Source organism: Stylophora pistillata, chromosome 8 (genome assembly GCF_964205215.1).
Source record: "Stylophora pistillata chromosome 8, jaStyPist1.2, whole genome shotgun sequence".
NCBI classification, from domain to species: Eukaryota; Metazoa; Cnidaria; class Anthozoa; order Scleractinia; family Pocilloporidae; genus Stylophora; species Stylophora pistillata.
This window is the reverse complement of record NC_142526.1, coordinates 21,307,155-21,328,302: the sequence shown is the minus strand read 5'-3', so window position 1 is coordinate 21,328,302 and position 21,148 is coordinate 21,307,155. Positions and strand designations below refer to the sequence as shown.

Sequence of the window (21,148 nt, the reverse complement as noted above, 5' to 3'; positions counted from 1 at the left end):
AGGTCAGTGGTTCGAATCCCGTAGAGGCCTGAAATTTTTTTTTTTTCAGGTCTGATTTTCACTATTGCTCAAATAGTGCTTTACTGCGAAGGATCGTGCACATATACGTTTCATAACCGCAGTTCATACATATGTTTCATATGTTTGTTGTCGTTTAAACCAAAGAATGTCATAAATCTTAGAGGGGGAACGAGATCTTACGATATTAGTGTTGCATTGCGCTGTACGGATAGTCAACCCGGATCATTCATGGTTCTTCATGCATAGTTATAACTGATACAGTTGCTAAATATGATCTCTCGTCTTATCTCTCTTTATCACTCTTGTATTAGTAGCTAATTAGGCAGTGGATCATTCATTGAGAATCTTTCGGCTCAGTAAGATTTCAGAATAAAAATTAGCGATATTGAAACATGACGTTTCGGCGACGACATGTCACCATTACCAAATGCAAACACTCAAAAAGACTCCATACCAGCGAAACGGTTCTGTCCTCGTGTACCGGTTCACAAGAGCCAATACAAAAGACCAAACAATACACAATAGCTAACCGATAACTCCTAAACAATGAAAGAACAATGGTAATTCCCTTGTGAACCGGTACACCAGGACAGAACCAGCGAAACTTTTTAATTAAAAATATTTAAATTATGTTCATTCTTTTTGTTTATTTTCGCCTCATTAATATGAATTTTCACACTTTCTTCTTAAATAACGTTACTGAACTTACTATAATTTGCATTTGATATAGTGACATGCCCTCGCCGAAACGTCCTGTTTTAATATCGCTAATTTTTATTGTAAGTGTTTTTCTAAACCTCTCAGTAAGATTCCCCAAAATAGCGTCCCAAAAGGGGAGCTTAAACAAAAGTTTGGAACCCATACAAAAAACATTATGTAACATTCCTCGATCTTCTCTTCTTTCCATAAACAGATTCGGGATTTCGACTCGGTATATTTTTTGCGTTGTCTGAAATCTGATGGAATTGTGCGGTCCTCGGGGAATCGCACCCAAGGTAGACAAAATTATGAAAGCTAAAAAATAAACAAGGCATTACACTGGAGCCTCTGCTACCCAATTTAGTGAAGAGTCCCACTGCAGGATGACTTTAGGTCTTTATCCAAAGACAAACTTCACCTCAAGAGCCTCTTATGAAGAAGGGGTCCATTTTCCTTCGCCTGCTAATGCAAATGAGAATGAAAAGTCTGTTACCGTAATGATTTGAATTAGCGCCCGGGGCGCTTATTTACTTCTGGTGCCTCGGGGAAGGGCGCTTAATTATTTTTTGAGAAAAAGCAGAATGTACAAAACAAAGCTTTGATGTTTAGTTGGAAAATAAAAATCAAGAAGACTGGAAAATGCACTTGTTGTCCTCGGAACCTTCCCGGCAAGATGACCAGCTAATAACATTCGTTTGATGGACCTGAGCACTCACGTGAACATAATATAGCTGGAGACTACTAACGAAGACTACTGTTTTTGTAATGAGGCTTTTGGTGAGAAATTAAAGGAAGATGAACCACGGTTGATCTCAGTGTCCAGGTGCTCTAACAGTGCTATCACTGAAACAGAATAGGGACGCTTAATTATGGGAATTAGAGTGCTTACTCATTTAGGGCACTTATTGGAATAAGGGCGCTCAGAATAAAAATAAAAAATCAAATGCGAGGGGGAGCGCTTACTAGAGAGGGGGGCGTTTGTTGGAACGAGGGTGATGAATCGGATCATTACGGTAAATTCCATCCAGACAATTTGACATCCGATTTCCCCAATTTCCTATCATCTTCCAAGCTTTCAACCTGTTCTTAGCCTGATTTTGCTACCTAATTCTTCGATCTCCAAAACCATTCTGATTCAAATTCAAATTCGTTCATTGCTATTTTTGAAAATTGACTTCAGTTTACTTGCACCCAAGACGCAACATTTATAATCCATTAAAATTTTTTCTCGAGCGCGATTGGTCTAAACGCATTAAGTGACCGAATATTCCCCAGCTTAAACTAGGAAATATCCGGGGTTATACCCTTAGAGATATTCTCCAATTTCCAAACCTTATGTCCACTTTGATAAGTGTTCGTTTAGAATTAAATTCAAAATGAGAGAGTGTTTTGTGATTGTTACAGACGAAGGAAAACGTTTGTGTTTTCATGAAATAGTGGTCCCGGCAGAGAACGCTTAAAAGTGAACATCACACGCAATAAACATTAATCAATTCGTAAACATTATTTCCTGTGCGTTGCAAAATATTTGAAGGACAATAAAATACAATAGCTCCATTTGGCGCGAAACTATGCTCGTATTCTTTTCCTAGAACATCATCTGTTCCTTGAAGCTTACAGTATTCCAGGAGCTTTGCCTCCGGAAACTGTTCGCATGTGCATGTCTTCGAACAGGTCAGTGGTGTCTGCGGACAAGTATCTGAGTACATTTTTGACCCAAGAGGACGCTATTGTTTATATATCCCGTGAAAAGGGTCTTATAGCAGATGAATACGGTATATCCTTTAAAGTTATGAAACACGTGTTTCCCCGTTCCCTGAGACACGATATTTCCCATCAAATTTCCACGTTCTTCAATTCCTCTGGAAGGCCCTCTTTCAACTCATTGACGGAAGTGGCGGAGGGAATTTGGGTCCAAGTTAGGAAACTCAAGGAAGCAGATCTTACTCAAGAAAGAAGTACCTGTAGTTGTTAGTTTCAACAAGGAGGAATGACTACTGCTACTTAGCGGTATTGAGAAAATAATAGCCCGGAGAAGTTAACGATTACCTTCAAAACTGAGAATAGTGCCTTTAGGATTGGAATGTAAAATCAAACTAAAGGACAAAGAAGCAAAGAAAACTAAAAAAAAGCATCAAACAGCGTAGAGAGCCTATCGCTATCGACGGGTTCTTCACGGCTAGTCAGATTACCGATACATGATAGATCACGATAACAACGGTCTATAAGTGGGTAATTCCTTTGAATGATGGTTGAAATTGTTTTGACAAAGGAAAAAAGGGAGAATTAATGAGAAAGTAATAGCGTAATTGAACATCAAACCAGGAATTCACAATAGTAGTTGTGCTCTTCTTTTCACCCTGACGAGAGTGTGACCGCTCTCGCAGGATTAGTTACCAGGTCTCCTCCGCACGTCTGTTGCAATCTTTTGCAGAAGTTGCTGAGCTGAGAAGTTTGCCCGCGTTGACCCAACACTCACGCGATGTTGTACGAGATTTTTTTCGCGTTGGGTGCCCTGATCACGCTACTACTGGTCTTTATCTGCATTTTTGCACTATATGTAGCTCATTTGAGGCGGAAATTTGTCCACATACCATCTGCACCATTGACAAGGTGAGATGTTTATTTTGTTCAACTGACACCTTGTCTTTTCACGTCACTTCACTGCGCTTCGTTTTGGCTGAACCTACCCTCGTAATTGTGACTGTATCTTGTGGAGAGTTTGCTAATCGGAGCATCATATTTTTTCGTATGTAATTTTTTGAAATTTGTACGGGTGCAAGGTTGAAAGGCCAGCATCATTAAAGGTTAAGAACTTCCTGCGAAAGCCTTTCGAATGGACAAAGATCGGGGCAGTGAGGAACCAAACCCTTGCTCAGAATATATGTCACAAGATCAATTCGTGAGCCATTGCACATGGATTGAATCGCAAAAAGCATCTCAATAGGAATTTACTTCCCAATTTGTTACTTAATGTCTCTCTTCCATTTAGGAAGCCTTATCATTATTTGTGGCGGGAAGGGGGGGGGGGGGCTGGCAAGAATAATGGGGGGGTTATGATAAATTCAGGAACTAAAATGGAGGGTCATTAGACAAATTTGGGAATGATGTAGGGGGGTCAAAAGCTTTTTGTTGTTGCATGTCATCTACAAATGTGGGTTTAAGTTTGAAGTACATTTCTACTACCCACCATACAGGGAACAATAGCTAGCTTTGCATGCACTGGAGAGCTATTCTTCTTCAAGCTGTACACAGTATCATACCAAGCTGGACACAGTAACATAGGATATTTCTTATATTATGTTACCCATTTTGTATCAACTTTAGATTTCAAACTCTAGAACTGTATTGTTAGGGTGTTTTTGCAATAAAATTAAATATTTGAAAGATATTTTTGACATCTTTTTACCTAGCTGCTTTGATAGTCCTAGGGGGAAGGGAGGCTAGCTATTTTTGCAATTACAACTAAAGGGGTCATGACATTTTTAATTCTTATAGAGCAGGGTCAGGATATTTTGTTTAGTCTCACTGAAAATCTTGCCAGCCCACCCCCTCCCATAAATAATGAATGCTCCCTTAGAGAATCACTGCAGAAATTTTGTGCTGGGTTTGTGGCCGAACAAACAATTTTGGAACAATTTTTGCTATTATGATATTTTTTACCTTACCAAAGCCCTGGTCCTCCTCCAACCTTATCTTAATGCCATGTGCTCCCCTTTTTAATTCTCCTCTCTCTCTCAGATCCTTCATAGCTTAGTATATACTCTAATTAATTTATTCTCTTTAGTGCTGGGGGAAGGGAATAGGCTGTAGAGAACCAAGAAACAAGTGAGGTACTAGAACCTTAAGGAAGTCTGACGAGGAAAAAAATTTGAAGGGAATTTTTACCAGGGCATTCCCACCAAAACCTTTATACACCATGTTTGTTTATTTTTTATTATTATTTTATTTTTTTTTTTACTTTTTTTAAAGTTTCTTCTCTGGGCACATGAAAGATGTCATTGCATGCCGTAATGCAGGAAATACTATTCACAGCTTATTTCTGCAGTGGTACGTAACTACTTGTATCATGATGTTAGAGTTAATTCGTATGTAACTGTTCTAACTACAGTGTGAAAAATATGAGCCAATTTTAGTCTTAATTATAGTATCTCTACAGGCTGTGGGGGAATTGAAAAAGTTTGAAAAGGTTTGAAAAAGTGACAAAGGTTTGAACTTCATAAACATGGCTATTTACTTCAAGAGCTGTGATCCTTAGTTGGTGATCATTTCCTTTTTTCTTGTGACCTTAACATGTGATTCAGGGGTGATATTGTAAGGAGAAATTAGATGCTGGTCACTCTTACGCTGATCATTTCCTATATTCTCCTGACCTTACTGTGTGATTCAGGGGTGATATTGTAAGGAGAAATTAGATGCTGATCACTCTCAGGGGTCAAAGGGTGTAAGTACTCTAGTAAATATGATTTTATATTCTAAATCATGGATGAAGTTGACTTAATGGTTGATTAATTAATTTATATGTTTTACTGAATTATTTATATGTTTTACTGAATTCTTTTTATGATTTGACTGTTCTTTTTTTTACAGGCACATGGAGTATGGTGCAATTTTTGTTTGTTGGTTTATGCATTTCCCGTTTATTGTGGTAACTGATCCAGAGATGGTGAAGGTACTTGTTGAGCAAATGCAACTTACATTATCAACTTTTGTAATAAATCAGAATATTTCTGTTGAGTTTTGAGACCAACAGACTCAAAATTAAGTCTTGAAGCTTTCACAATGATTTAGTATATGAGATTATTTTCTGTGCAACTTACCAGTATACAGTATACCTGAAACAAAATAATTGATGAGTTTCATGATAATATTTATTACAAACTTAAAGTAACTTATGTGAAGCACAAATTTGGAAGGTGTGATTTTCTTAATTTATTTTATTTTATAGATCAATGATTTTATACTTTAATTCCCATGTCTTGATTAAGGAACACTTCCAAAACTTTTAAAATAATATCCTTAAAACATAATGATTTCCAAGTATTATCAGTCAGTCATCAGTAAAACTTAACAGTGATTGATGTTGATTTTTAAATGTACTGATATGTGGAAACAAAAATTGGAAGCAAATTGTATAGGAGAGTTATTTCAAGCTTGACATCGTTGTCCAGGTTTGATGTCTTCCAGATTTGTGGGCTAAAAACTTTTTTTTCCTTTAATTATTTTTAAGGACATTCTTGTTGCCTCTAATCTCCCCAAGCACTTCTTAGCCTATTCTGATCTTGGCTATCTCTTTGGGCAAAGGTATGTTTACTTATGTTATCTTGTTAAAGTTTGTTTGGAATATCATAGCTACACTCCCAGACAAAATAAGTTGGAACACTTCACCAGAACAATGTCTGTAATGTTCTTTCAGTCTCACTTCCTCGTTCAATTTTGTTAATCCCTGATGTTTCTATGCCATCTTGCAGACCATTATTGAGAGTGGCAAGGGAGGGTAGTAGGTGTTTTATTAAAAATGTCAGGGAGTGTAATTTTTACATTGGTTTTGTCACGTTTCTGCCAAAGCAAGAGGTTCTTCGGCTTAAGAGTAGAAGAATATTGAAAGTGTTAAAGACTATGGTTTGGTCTGAAATGGAATTAAAAAATATATGTTTATCCTCTTTGGTATCTATAGGAAAGAGATGTTGAAAGGGGCAAGTTCTTGTGTCTTAACTCATAAACATGTTATTTTACTGGAGATTAAGTTTCTAACCAGTCTCACAGGTTTTAAACTTTTGGTGTTTATAAACCATCTTACCATCTCAGTTTTGTTGTCAAAGTGGATTATGACCAATCCTAGGCTGGACTCCAGATTAACCCTTTCCACCCTAACATCAGTATGCATATTCTCCATACTGTACTCTATACATGTCCTAAGGTGTTGACTTGGAGAATTTGTTTTATAATAAAGAGCTTCTTTAGTCGGTGATTTTTCCTTTATTCTCATGACCTTAAAAATAAAATAAAATGCTGACGTCCAATCTCAACCTTATATAATAAGCGCTATTGATCAGCACATGCTATAAAGTTGCAGCACATGCTATATAAATTGGTAAATTATTATTTTTATTAATGTGTGATTCAGGGGTGATATTGTCACGAGAAGTTAGATGCTAGGCACTCTTAGGGGTGAAGGGTTTAGAGTTGTGTATTTAAGCTGTAACCAAGTTCACCATTTATGTTTTTTTAGCTTAGATACTTGTCCTAATAATGCATCTCTCCATCCAGAACCACAAGCTAGAAGGCTGTTGGTGATTTTGTAGGCTTTAAGACGTTAAAAAATAAATGGGTGGAGTCGGAAGGGGGAGGGAAGGGAAGGGAAGGGAAGGTTTAAACCTGTCAGAGAGTGGCATCCCATTCAAGAGGGATGGTGATAGTTCTGTTTGCCACAGAAACTGGGTTAGGCTCAGGTAGTTATGTGAATCAGTTTTTTGATGGAGACTTTTTACAATGTGAGGTTAAAGCTGTGGTATTTACGATAAGTTAGACCTTGGGTGACCTTTGGTGAAGCCCTTTTCACTACAAGACATGCATTTTGTTAGATTTCTTGGTAATGGTTTGGCCACCAATGTGGATAATGAGAACTGGAAAAGAAGACGTGGCATAATGAACCCAGCTTTTCACCGCAAGTAAGTATCAAATGAATAGTTTACTAACAGGATCTATTCTGCTTGAAACTTTGTTGGATCCTCTTAACTATTTCACGTCCAGGACTCTAATAAAAGTTCCCCACATTGTCTGCCATACATTTCTTTCAATTTCATCCTCAAAAATATGCCGCTAAATCAAACCATATATCCCCCCCCCTACTTAATATTTTTCTCTCTTCATTTTGTGGGTGAAGATCTATTGAATTTTTTTAGGAGAAATTTCTTTTTCATCATTCTTGGGGGGGGGGGGCGAAAGGGTCATTAATCATGGCTTACTTTCCATGAGGTCCACTTGAATCACTATATATGATAATGCATTTGCTGCTCAATTAGTTATCAAAATTTTTTAAAACCTAGTATATACTTAAGCAATTTTAGTATTATTATAAAGGCTTTGTAATAATTTGTTTGGAAAAAATAATCAAAGTTTGTACTCTTTGTTTTGTTAGTAATTGATGGTGTTGTAAGTTTCTTACTGTTTACATTTGTAGATGCATGAACAGTTAAGGACTTATTTGCATTTAATTTTCCTGAAATGCAATATGCATATGCTTCACTCCATCTTGATGAAATAATATTCTCACTGACAGATACCTCAAAGACTTGATGATTTCTTTTAATGCCACTGCTGACCTCCTTATTGCTCATCTGGGTAAAATGGCTGATGGGAAAACAGAAGTTTGCCTACTTGAACAGTTTGGTCATGCAGCATTGGATATCATTTGCAAGGTGACAACTGAGCTGGTCTTGTTTAGTAATCAAGTCAGTGCATATTGGATCAAGTATTTTGATAACAAGATTAAACTAAACACGCTAGCAGCCAATCAGATTGGAGATAAATTTCACAAGGAATCAATGATAAACTATAAACAAATTCAAGTGTGGGGAATTAAAACGCACTGGTGAGCTTGAAAAAAACCAATCAGCCATTGTTTAAATAGTGCACTCTATGCCAATGTACTTGATAGCCTCTCTTTTGGTAAAAGATAGTATTTATAGGATGATTAGATTTTAGGGAAAGGCTTTGATTGAATTTTCTGTGAATTAAGATTTGGGTTGGAAATTAGGGATGAATATCACTTTGCTGGAATATCAACAATTATTTTTCAAATGTATTAGGATGCGTTTTGACCAATTAGTGAACATTATGTCCTGTGTGCATAGGCATCAGGCACATTAGTAATCTCACTACTACGCTGTCCACTCATGAGTAAGATATATATAACTGTCTAAATGGTGTATTTGAGTGTCAGTTAAGAATTGCCTTAATTGTTTTTAAACTATAAAGGTTGATGATTGGGCACCAAACATATTGTTATAGAAACGTCATCAGTAATTTTCAGAAATAGTTGGAACATAGTTCTAGGAAGCCTGTGGCGAATTTTTGAATATCAAGTTAATGTGAGAGGAAAAGCTCATACACCAAGAACAACCGCCTCCTGGTTTAAGCTCAGTGGATAGAGCGCTGGACTGATGTGCGGGAGGTCGAGGGTTCGAGCCCCGGCCGGACCAACACTCAAGGTGTTAAAATAATTGAGAAGAATATGCTGCCTTTCTATAACATCAAGAAATGGTTAGATATTCTAGTCTTCTCGGATAGGGACGAATAAATGGAGGTCCCGTCTCCTGCAGGGTTAGGGGTAGGACACGTTAATTTCCCACGCACGAGATTACTGTGTGATGGATGTCCTCCCCTGGGGTGGGATGGGTGGGTTGTTGTCTTGCGTTTCATAAATGAGCCTCTGGCTCGGGCAATATGGGTAACCATGCCCCACGTAAAGACATTAAACTTTGATTAGGAACACTTTGGAAGGCATAATACATTGCTCTCAGCCAGCCGGGAAGGGATCTTCACCACTCAATTATCGTGGAGAAAAGGGAAAGAAAATTATTGTCAAGTGTGAGTTTCAGAAGAGATACTTCGAACTATTAAGGAGCGCCATAATTTTCAATTCTTTGTCTGTTAACGTAGGTTGCTTTTGGCATGGATGTAGATGTTATGAGTGGAAAGGACACCACATTTAGAGATGCAGTTTCGCTAAGCTTTGAAGGAGTTCATGTTTCACAAATGAGCCCTTTTCACAAGGTATTTCATCCGTGGTATTAGCTGCCATATAGAATAATAAGTAATTACATGTATCAATTGTTAGTTGATTAAATTATTCACTCAATCAGTCAGTACTGATGAAATATTTGGATCGATGTCCTTAACTGAGCAACTGTCAACCTACCCTTCCCCTCTTCCCCCCCCCCCCCCCCCCACGCAGTTGGCTGTTTTTGGCTTAGGGGAGGGGAAGGTGCACAATATTTTTAAACCAGTGTCACACCAAGATCTTTCTTTCGTTTACTCACGTACTTTCAGTGGAACATTTTCCAATATCCTTACCAATGGCGCGTGGTAAAGGCAGTAAAATTTTTGCGTGAAACTGGAAGGAAAGTGATTGAAGTGAGAAAGCATGCCATGGCGAGAGGAGAAGAGGTCCCTGATGATATATTACAACGGATTATTCAGCAGCAAGGTTAGTTTTTTAGGCTTATAATTAGTCAGACAGTCGGTCAATCAGTTGGTGAGTCACTCAGTCAGCCAGTCAGTCATTCAGTTTCTCACACAGTCTGTGTCGGCAGTAAGTCAGCCAGTCAATCACGTAGTAAGCGAGTGAGTGAGTGAGAGAGTGAGCGAAGGAGTCAGTGAGTCAGTGAGTCAGTGAGTGAGTGGGTGAGTGAGTGAGTGAGCGAATGAGTCAGTCAGTCGGTCAGTCAGTCAGTCAGTCACTCGCTCAATCAGTGAGTCAGTCAGTCCGCCACTAGGTCAGACAGTGAGTCAGTCCGTTAGTCAGTCACTTGGTTTAATTATCAAGAGTCTTTCATTCAGTCATTCAGTTTGTCCGTTAATCCGTCCGTCCATTGGACCGTTCACTCGTCTAATCATGAAGACTACTTTTGACTATGATTTCTCTACTTCGTGGCCGTGGCAAACCCAGAACTTCCTTGCCTCTTTTAGATAGGAAAGTAGCGAACAAAGCTTGTCAACCTCAACGACTTTGATTCAGTAGGAAGAATAGCAGAAGTGTGTATCTTGCAGCATGCGTAACTAAACCTTTTTTGTGAGAGCGTTATCCATGTTTACCGACTAGTTGTTTGAAATAATTTTTTATCTTTTAAATTTTGTAGAATCAGTTCCAGACCTCGAAATTGAGGACATGTTGGATGATTTCGTTACTTTCTTCATTGCAGGTGAGAGACTTCACATCTAGATCAGTTGACTTAAAACCCTTTCCACCTCTCCCAGGTCTTCCTACTTCCCTTCCCCTCCTAAAAGATAAAAATATTATAACTTCGTCATCTTAAATCAAGGATTTCGATAGTAGGCTGGTAGAGGGTACATCTACCCGTTTGTAATGCTCTTGAACCCGTTTGTAACCTTTATGTATGATGTAAGTGTCATGGTCCTCAACGTGTATGTAATCTGATTCTCTTCAATTTGTTCGAACTAATTGACTTTAAGGAAAAGCGAAGCAATGTAACAAGGGTGCGTAACTTCCAAATTCTCCAGGGGAGCCCAGACCTCTATCTTTTTTTCCGCGTCAGTTGCATGATCGCTTCAATTTCCCGCGCTTTATATTACAATGGGTATTAGTAAAGCTCTCTGCGCGCAACAGTCGCATAGTCGTAGCATCTTTCTTACTATTTTAATCACCCCCTTCAAGGTCACGAGACTACAGCCAGTTTGTTGAGCTTTTGTGTTCTTGAGCTGGGAAAGCATCCAGAGATAGTCGACAGGTAAGACAGAAAAGAAGCCAATTTTGAAGGTTCTTAATCAGTGCTCCCTTTGATTATGGATAAAAGTGACATCTGACCGCCATCTTGGTGGCTGAGTTTGAGTCCCAGCTACCTTTTTGAGGTATATTTTCCTCAATGTCTTTAAGTTTGGTTTGCCTGTGGGAATCAACTATCTCGCATCGAAATCTATGTTTTGGTTTTTCTTCCCATTTAGTTTGTTGGAAGAAGTGCATGATGTTCTGGGACCTAAACAGCAAGTTGCGTTTGATGACCTGGCTAAACTGCATCAACTAGGGCTGGTAATGTCTCTCTTTTGTTAACCTTTGTTGAATAACCTCTGCTGAATTAGAAAAAAGAAAGAAAAGAAATGAATGCGTGCAAATTCACGAGATGTAACTAATGTAGCTACATTTTAGCTGGTAATCTTCGTATTTTCCGAATTCTCTAGCGAAGTTTATCGGCCAAAATAGAAGATGAACAAGTGGAGTCGAATATCATAGCACTCAATAACAGGCAGCATTACCAGATGAATTCGAGCAATTCTCAATTAACCGTAAAAGGTAATCAGGATTGCATTGCTTTTGGATTTCTTCGAGCTGTGATTGGTCATGAAAACTTGCACCACCTTCTCAACCAATCAGATATAAAACTAAAAACCAAACGCGACTCTTTCACTCCTGTTTTCCCGCACTTAAAGTGCTACTGAAACGAAATTTTCGTATCTGAAAATTTTGCTCTAACCTGTAGTTTTGAATATGCTGATCGTCATGAGATAATTTGCTTTGGCCAAAAAGAGGCGAAAGATATCTTTTTTAACCGTTCAAATCAAAAATTTTCCACAAAACCATGTCCGGGCTCTGGTACCGAGCAAAATGGATTGATGACGTCACTGGTTGTGTTCACTCCGATAGCGTGGTTTATTTCACTCACGGTTTGTTTGTATTCGTGGGCGAAGGAGATGGCAGATATTGAAGTTTTGTCAAGTGAATCTTCTTCTGAACGAAGCGAAGTTGTCTCCAGTAGCGAAGAGGAAGATGGTGCCGTAAAATGAGGTTGACATGCCTACACGACTCCCCAGCGTGTGTTTAGAGTAGCCTATTCAAAGTTTAGCCCTCGCGAGTATGTATTCGAGCGACCGCCCTCTTTTGTAAGATACGAGCGGCGGATTTTTGTATAGTTCGCTTAGTAGTGGTTGTGTTTCTATTAAATGCCAGTTTTTCATGAGAATTTGCTTTATGTGTGGCACTGAGTACGCACATCAGGGATTGCGTCTTTTTCGAATCGTTCGCCTTTGTAGATGTATAGCTATTTTTTTGACTGTCTCGATCGTTAAGTTGTCTTGATTGCTTTTAGCTTGCGCCACGCGCGCTGATTCGATCGTACTACAGTTCTTAGTGTTCAGTGTTCCAGCCGTTTTGGCTCGTTTTGTTTTGTTTTCTTTATTTCGGTATTTAAACGACCGATTTCACGTTCATAGAAGCACATGATCGCCTTTACTGTTTCTTGCTCCGCGTTGTTAAGGGTTTGCTTTATCTCATTTTTGAAATCCTCGTCTGCTCTTATTTTGGCCCTTGCCCTATATTGTAGGGATTCTGGGCATGATCTGCTAGGCATTTGGTACAGAGGGATTTGTTCGTTATCCTCAGACTTGCCGGGTAGATCATCTTCAGTGGCGGTGTCGTATGAGGCTTCCATGTTTTCTTCATTCTCTGAATGGCATTGCTTTGGCCCGGGGTGTTTAGTAGCCTATCTGCCGTTATAATGTCTTTCGAAATTTTCTGTAGATGGTCAGGCAAGACCGCGGTTTCGATCCTAATCTTGTATTGCTATGGTAAAGCCGACTGGGATCACCTAAGATCATTGCTGTCCTACATTCCATGGCATTGCGCTTTCTTCGACAGCGATATCAATCATAACTGGGCTTGCTGGAAAGATTTATTATTCACAGCAGTCGACGAGTGTATTCCCAAACGCAAGAGCAAAACGAGATTGAATGTCCCTTGGATTACCAAGGAGCTTATTGTTTTGTGTAAAAAGAAGAAATCGTTGTATCACAGAGCGCGCAGAAGTAACAAAATTGTTATTTGGGAAAAGTATCGGAAACTCAACAACTCAGTTAAGAGACTTTGTAACACAGCGCGGTGGTCATATATAAAGAAACTAGCGCTTGATCTGCAGGAAAATGAAAACCCTAAGCCTTTCTGGAATTTTGTCAAGTCTAAGAGAAGAGGTACTAACACTCTTATCTCCTTGAAAGTTGATGGATCTGTTCTAACAGACGACTCTGATATTGCTCAAAGCATGAACTCATATTTCTCTTCGATATTTACCACTGAAAATTATGTAAATTTCCCTATACAGGATTGTATTGTCGACAAGAAACTTGCAAACATTGATTGTTGTGTTGATGAGGTAAGCCGCCTCCTCCTAAAACTCAAGCCCAACAAGTCCCCTGGGCCTGACCTTATCGCGCCGTGCATCTTAAAATCGTGTGCTTCGGAATTAGCACCTTCGTTGACCTATATGCTAAATAAATCGTTCTCTGCTGGCCTCTTACCAGATGAATGGAAACACGCAGATATTACACCTCTACACAAGAAGGGTCCTAAGTCTTCGAGAGAAAACTACCGCCCAATTTCCCTTACTTCAATCCCTTGTAAGATCGGTGAAAAAATTGTTTTCGACAGGATGTTTAATTTCTGGCGTGAAATTGACCTTATCAACAACAATCAATTCGGCTTTCTGCGAGGAAGATCTACTGCAACTCAATTATTATCAACGTTTAATGACTGGGCGAAATCACGAAATCTCTCCACTCCTACCGACGTCATCTTTCTCGATCTTGCTAAAGCCTTTGACAGTGTCCCTCACGAGCGGCTGCTTTTAAAATTAAAAAGTAATGGCATCGACGGTTGTCTGCTTAACTGGCTCAGACATTTTCTGGTTGGTCGCAAACAACGTGTAGTTATCAGGGGATCTTGTTCTGATTGGTCGTATGTAACCTCCGGCACTCCACAGGGGACCATCCTTGGGCCTTTATTGTTTTTGCTGTATATTAATGGCATAACAGAATGTGTATCGTCCACAATCAAATTATATGCAGACGATACGAAGATCTATAGAGAGATAATTGACCCGATCACAGATTGTCAGCGTCTTCAGGAAGATCTTACCAATATTGGCGAATGGGCTTGTAAATGGCAATTACGTTTTAACGCGGATAAATGTGAATCTATGCGAATTACACATTCACGTGATAAGTCAGTGACCAATTATTTCTTTGGACAGCCCTTGAAAGACGTAGATAAATTTAAAGATCTCGGTGTTATAATAACTAAGGACCTCTCATGGAGTAACCACATTGGTATAACTGTGAACAAAGCGAATAAAGTCCTAGGTTCTATTAAACGCTCGATAGGCACCGCTAATGCAAATATTTTTTCTATGCTCTACAAATCTCTTGTACGGCCAATTTTGGAATATGTGGTACCTGTCTGGTGTCCTTACCTCGTCAAGGACATCCATGCTCTTGAAAATGTACAGCGAAGAGCTTCAAGACTTGCTTTAAATCAACGCAAAGGAGACATGTCCTACGAAGACCGATGCAAATTGCTAAAATGGCCTACTCTTTCCGACCGTAGAACTCATCTATCTTTAATTGAGTGTTATAAAATTGTTTTTGGTTTTTACCATTTAGATTTTGGAACCTTTTTTGATTTTGCCACAACTAGATGTACGAGAGCAAATCATCAGTACAAACTTTACGTCAAACCAGCAAGACTTAATTGTTATAAACATTCGTTCTTCATTAGGATTGTTAAATTATGGAATGAATTACCAAGAAACATTGTGGAAGCTGATAATCTTCAGCATTTTAAATCTCAGCTTAAATTGTATTTAAATATTTAATTATAACTAAGTATTTTATTTTCATTTAGACTTATTTTTTAGGGAGTTTTCACATAGGGATAACCTCTTAACTTCCTTTTCTGGAAGCATATTTTCCATTTCCTCTTAGTGTATACATAGTCTGCTTCTGGAATAAATAAAGTATGTATGTATGTATGTATGTAACCAAATAGACTGGTAGAGATTCGTTCTCGGTATCAGTCGGGAATTTTGCTCCCTATCTAGGCGAACCTCTCGCAGATAGCCAAGATGCCGATATGGCCGCCAATGAAGAAGACGAGGATGGCATTTTGCCCGAAATCCTCTTTTTCGGCTTCCCAACATGCAAGCCACACTCCATGCTTTTACCCTTCTTTCACAGAAGTACACAACCAGTGACGTCACATGGCTGTTTTGGCCGCGCCAAGATGGCCGCCAATTCTGATCCCAGCTGGTCAACTTCCAATGGTTAAAAATGTACTTTCCGCTCTGCGTTGGCCCAAAAAAAGTACACAGCGTTTGCAAATAACGTTCAAACTCTATTATATTGCAAAAATCTCGGATATGAAAATTACGTTTCAGTAGCACTTTAATCTGTTTTGCTGCTTGTTTCTGCCATGAATTCTCATTGGGTTTGATGACATCGTCCTGTGTTTTGATTGGTCGTTGGGATTGCACCTTCTCAACCAATCAGATACAAAACTAAACCCAAATGCAACTCTTCACTCTCGTTTTCGCGCTTAATCTGTTGTTGCTTGTTTTTGCTTTGCGTTCTGATTGGGTCTTAATGACATCGTCCTTTGTTCGGATTGGTCTTTGTGATTGCCTTAGTTTTGGTTTTGTTAAAGAAGGATTTGTTGAAATATCACTCGTTTTCCCGCCCTTTCATGGTTTTGCCGCTGGGGCCTGCGGGCTTCGATACTTTTTTTCTTTAGTGGCCATCTTGGTTTTGTTATGTTTTGAGCTCGAAATAAATCATTTTAGTATATACTAAAACGGTGGATAGCGTTGAAGGCGCGCTCTGATTGGCTAGCCAAACTCCGAATATCCTTTGCTATTTACCTCCGAACAACTCGGGAAAAAATGGCGTCCCGGTTTGCATCCGTGACAAGCGAAGAAATCACTCAAATCAATTTTGGTGGTGTATATTATCTCACTGTTTTAGTATATACTAAAACAACTATTCACCTCAGTGTCCGTGGTTAGCGGTGGATATTTACCGAGCCGCAAAGCGGCTCAGTAAATATCCACCACTGAACACCTCCACTTCGGCGAATAGTTGTTAAATATTTAATTGTTCTGCCATCGAGAACAGGGTTCTTTACGCTCAATCGAAAAGCATTGCATTAGACGTAAAGGTTAGGTCAATTAATTCCTAGCGCATCCTTTTGAAACTTCATAACTGCGTTTTCAACACGATTTTTGATGATGTGTATGCGCCACAGACGAGTGTCCACTACAGATCATAACCTCAACTGCTTGTCATTTATAATAGGTACTGAAGGAAACTTTACGTCTATACCCTCCGGCAGCTGCTAGTTCATTACGAACGTGTGAAAAGGATGGTGAAATTGGAGGATACAAAGTACCTGCTAACGTTCCTATCATGGTACAGCATTGCCTCTCAATGTTTGTTTGCATGTTAGATGTCTGTTTGACTTTATATCTCTCTTTGTGTCGGTTTTCTTGTCTGTCTTTCTCAATCTTCCTGTTCTATGTGTCTGCCTCTGTGTCTGCCTCTGTGTCTGCCTCTGTGTCTGCCTCTGTCTGTCTCTGTGTCTGTCTCTGTGTCTGCCTCTGTGTCTGCCTCTGTGTCTGTCTGTGTCTGCCTCTGTGTCTTCCTGTGTCTGCCTCTGTGTCTGTCTCTGTGTCTGTCTCCGTGTCTGCCACCGTGTCTGTCTCCGTGTCTGTCTCCGTGTCTGTCTCCGTGTCTGTCTCTGTGTCTGTCTCTGTGTCTGCCTCTGTGTCTGTCTCTGTGTCTGTTTCTATGTCTGTCTCTGTATCTTGCGTTCACCCTTCGTCAGAGCGAAAGACGAAGGGCGAACGCTCGAAACGTCAGCTTTGAAACTCTTTACGGTGGCCATTTTACTCAATTAACTCAGTTAATAAAACCAAAATTACCTTGTTACTCCCACCGACTCAGCACCACAGTTTCCATAGAAACTTACCCCCTTTATTCATTTGTCTCTGTATCTGTCTTTTCGTCGTTCTGTCTATCTATCTATCTGTCTGTTTGTCTGTCAGTTCGTAAGTTTTCTATTTATTTGTGTTTTTTTTTTAAGTTTTTAACGTATGTCCAACTTAACAATTGTTTTCTGTATGTTAAGGCAAATATTAAAATTTTTTTCAAACAGTTCTGTTGCTCCTTCCCCTTCTGATGACGAGAATGGGCCCTTATCTCAGTTTTCGTAATTTTCGCAGCCTTCGCGCAGAGTGAATGGGATCTTGAAAGCTTTTTCAACCATCGATGTGTATACGTTCCACAAATGACAGTATGAATTAAAACTGCTCAGAACACCAAGTCAAATATTATCAGTCAAATGGTCAAAGACAAGCCTAGTTGTTTAAAGGGCGAATAACACTCAGTCCAACGGATAAATTGCTATCCAGTGGATAAGTGTTAACAAAACGTACTACACTATCCACTGGATAATGAATTATCCCGTGGATAGCATTTTCCACTCTTTGAACAACCGGGGCTTGGACTATTTCTATTGTGCAATCAGTTTTTCTCCAGGTTTTTTGATCTTGTTTCCTCTTTTTCTCCCTAAAACGAATGAGATGTTGCTTTTAAATTTCTAGTTGAGTACCTTTGCCAGCAGCCGATCTTCCAAGTACTGGTCCAAACCAGAGGAATTCAATCCTTACAGATTCGACGATGAAGAAGAACTGAAGAGGTATTTAGCGCTACTGTTTACGGGCTGGCCGATTATATTCGCCCATAGAAAATGTTACGGCGACCTTTGACGCGAATACGCATGTGAAACGAAACGAGAACCTATCCGCATTTCTCTTATTGTGTATAACTGTCACGTACAATAAATGATTTACCAGAATGCGAGAGTGACAGTTCGTGTTGTGTGATCGTTCTAGTTTTGAAAAGGACTATTGTCGCTGAAAAGTGAGTGTGACAAATGAAATTTCTTACGACAGGACTTTAAAGCTTAAGGGCCGGTTACTTAAACAAAGTTTAGCCGTTGTTTAACAATAGCACGTTCTAAACTATCTTCAATTTAGCAGAATCTTTTGTCTACACAGTTGTTTTTGTGAACAGTGTCAATGGGGCCAAAATCTAACAGTGGAAGAGCGCTTATTTCATTAAATCAACGCTCCTATAGAGAATACTCAAGGCCCACTACTTGGTTTAATTTTCGCCTCGTACAACGACCCCAGTAACTTTGTCAATATTTCATCCGCGGGAATCTTATCACCGATATTCAACACAATTGTATATGTTTCAAGTGAAAAAGGGTTTCAAATTAAAGTATAAAGAATGTTTTTCTATTGCCGCGTGTAGATCTCATTACAATTACTTCCCGTTTTCACTTGGACCCCGGAATTGTATCGGACAAAACTTTGCACAGGTAGGGCAAAAGGGCACTTTTCATGTTTTGCTTTTCTCAGTATCAATTACGGTCTTCCTTTGACCTTGTGCTACTCATTTAGCTGTTGCTTAATGTTTTATTCCCTGTTCTTGACTTACACTTATATTTCTATCGGTTTTTTTTTCTTCGTTATGAAAAAAATGTAATTTAAGTTAAAGGGCATATAATCAGCTTGCCATATTAACCCCTTTTGTGTGGAGGCGCGCTGGCCTCATGGTTACTGCGCTCGAATCCGGATCTAGTGGATCCGGGTTCTGTCCCCAGCCGGGACAGGCTGGCAAGACACTTTACTTTCACAGTGCCTCTCTTCACCCAGGTGTATAAATGGGTCCCGGCAATTTAATGCTGGGGGTAACCCTGCGATGGACTGGCATCCCATCCTGGGGGGAGTAGAAATACTCCTAGTCGCTTCATGCTACAGAAACCTGAGTTTAAGCACCAGCCTAATGGGCCACTAGGCTAGTAAACAGACTTTACCTTTTATTAACCCCTTTTAAATGTTCTCTCTCTTCTTTGTAATAATTCAAAAGGTTTGTAATTGTTGAATGGAGATTACAAAATATAAATCTGGTGAAGTAGGGGGGTGAAGTAGGGGGGGTGGGGAAGGGGGTTTGGCTCGTGATGCTCTCTCCTTTTCGTTCTATCATACTAATAAAATAACCAGGCACGCCTCTAAATGCTTGCAAGATACTTTCGGTAGTAGGGCTCGACACTAACGGTAGCCAACTAGCCACAGACTACCAGAAATTCAGTTTTGGCTAGTGGTTTTCGATTTCCACTGGCCACTTTGGCTAGTAAACAAACTGAAATTGTTGTAACATCTAAGTTGTCATTAGTCACTTGGCTAGTAACTCGAAAAGTTATTGTCGAGCCCTGGGTAGGACCCCCTCCCCATGGGAGAATCCCGTTTACGTCCACGTGCACGTTTCATTTTTAAAGGATTTTGTAAGTTTGCATTTTTAAAAGGATTTTGTAAGCTTGCATTTTCAAGAGGATTTTGTAAGCTTGCATTTTCAAAGGATTTTGTAAGCTTGGATAGAACGAGCCGATTTGTATTTTAAAAAGGTAATTTGGTAATATCAGCTAAGTCGAAATTATTGTAAATTGGCCACCGTAAAAAAGGGTTGGTGGTGAAAAATGGCTTTAATTTCCACATTATCTTCTTTTTTAAACTGTAGAGTGGAAAGGTAGAGAGTAATTTAATTTTATTGAACGATTTTCTTTCTTTACTGTCATATTGAACAAGAGAACACTTCATTTCGTTGATATATTTCATGAACTCTTTTCTCCTTTGAGAAATTATGGATCATCGCTTCGTGTTTTTCCACTAAACAGATCGAGGCCAAGGTTTTGCTGTCACGCTTTCTTCAGACGTTCAAGTTTTCTTTGGTACCTGGCCAGTCACGTGATATTCTTGAAAGGGTCTCGCTTCGACCCAAGGATGGCGTGATGTGTACTTTGACTAGGCGGAATTAATCTACTTGTCGATATCTCGCTATGCATGATGGTTCGGAAGTGAGCCACAGAAATTCCAGTTATAAAGAAAAGGGGTCCTTAGATAGAATTGCTGCATATAAAGCATATTGTAATGACCAAGAAAGACAAAGGACATATCGAATAGATTAGTAGCAACAAGTAATCACTTAGTGTGTTTTTGCGGTGCTTTCCCAAAGTTTTGTGAAATAACTAGTTTAGAGTCCTTGAAATAAAAGAAAATGCTACGTCATTAAATGAGCGTCAAAACACTTGCGTTACTTGAACACCTCTGAGAGCTGCGTGTCGTCGTCTTTCACCTTTTTCTCTTTTTTTTTTCACGCAGACGCGACGACCAGTCATTGAATGAGTACAGCGTGTATTTTTCACTGAATTTTCAGAGGACAACGTATACAGTAAACACCCGCATACAAGAACATGTGGATTAAGAACACCCAGGCTGAAATTTGGTAAAAAAGGAACATATATAAAAGAACACATTTAGCCTGAAAATTGAAAATTGTTCTTATATATAAAAACTCTTCCCTTTTCAGTTTAATAGAACAAACAGTGTCTGTAGCTTTACTGTGGTATTGCACTAAGATCTCTATATGAATACTAGTAATTTCACTTGCTGTGTATAGCAAATGTACAACAACTGTATTTGGAATTAAAAGTCTTATAATTACAATTGATAAGTTATGTATTTCATCATAGTTAGTAAATCCCTTACATTTTTTTAGAAGTGAAAAATTAAGAACACTTGAAAACACTTTCAGGCTGATTTCACCTAAAATACCCGATATATAAGAACCCAATCAGCCTGAACCCCGAAAATGGGTGTTCTTGTATGCGGGTTTTTTTTTACTGTAACGAGCGCCGAAGGCGTGAGCCCTTAGACAAATCCGAGGGCATTCCCTTAAATAATTGTTTTATAACATAAATGAACATAGCACGTATCGTTTGATGGGTGAATTCGCTCTTCAAGCG

At 39.1% G+C, this 21,148-nt stretch overlaps 1 protein-coding gene across 3 annotated transcripts; it reads left to right on the top strand.

Moving 5' to 3' along the window:
• Nucleotides 1–3,137: 3,137 nt before the first annotated feature.
• On the top strand, nucleotides 3,138–20,679 carry LOC111332227 (cholesterol 24-hydroxylase). Of its 3 annotated transcripts, none has more exons than XM_088731638.1 (15): nucleotides 3,138–3,333; nucleotides 4,693–4,770; nucleotides 5,311–5,392; nucleotides 5,951–6,024; nucleotides 7,305–7,391; nucleotides 8,003–8,141; nucleotides 9,385–9,498; nucleotides 9,775–9,931; nucleotides 10,584–10,646; nucleotides 11,120–11,192; nucleotides 11,407–11,491; nucleotides 16,576–16,689; nucleotides 17,883–17,977; nucleotides 18,598–18,664; nucleotides 20,021–20,416. In XM_088731638.1, exons 1-15 carry the CDS (start codon nucleotides 3,203–3,205, stop codon nucleotides 20,159–20,161), a joined length of 1,500 nt encoding a protein of 499 aa, XP_088587764.1. In that variant the 5' UTR covers nucleotides 3,138–3,202; the 3' UTR covers nucleotides 20,162–20,416. The 3 variants fall into 3 exon arrangements, with proteins under 3 accessions (XP_088587764.1, XP_088587765.1, XP_088587763.1); XM_088731639.1 differs by lacking the exon at nucleotides 20,021–20,416 and adding an exon at nucleotides 20,505–20,679 and having other exon boundaries at nucleotides 3,140–3,333; XM_088731637.1 differs by having other exon boundaries at nucleotides 3,141–3,333; nucleotides 19,982–20,416.
• Nucleotides 20,680–21,148: the final 469 nt, after the last annotated feature.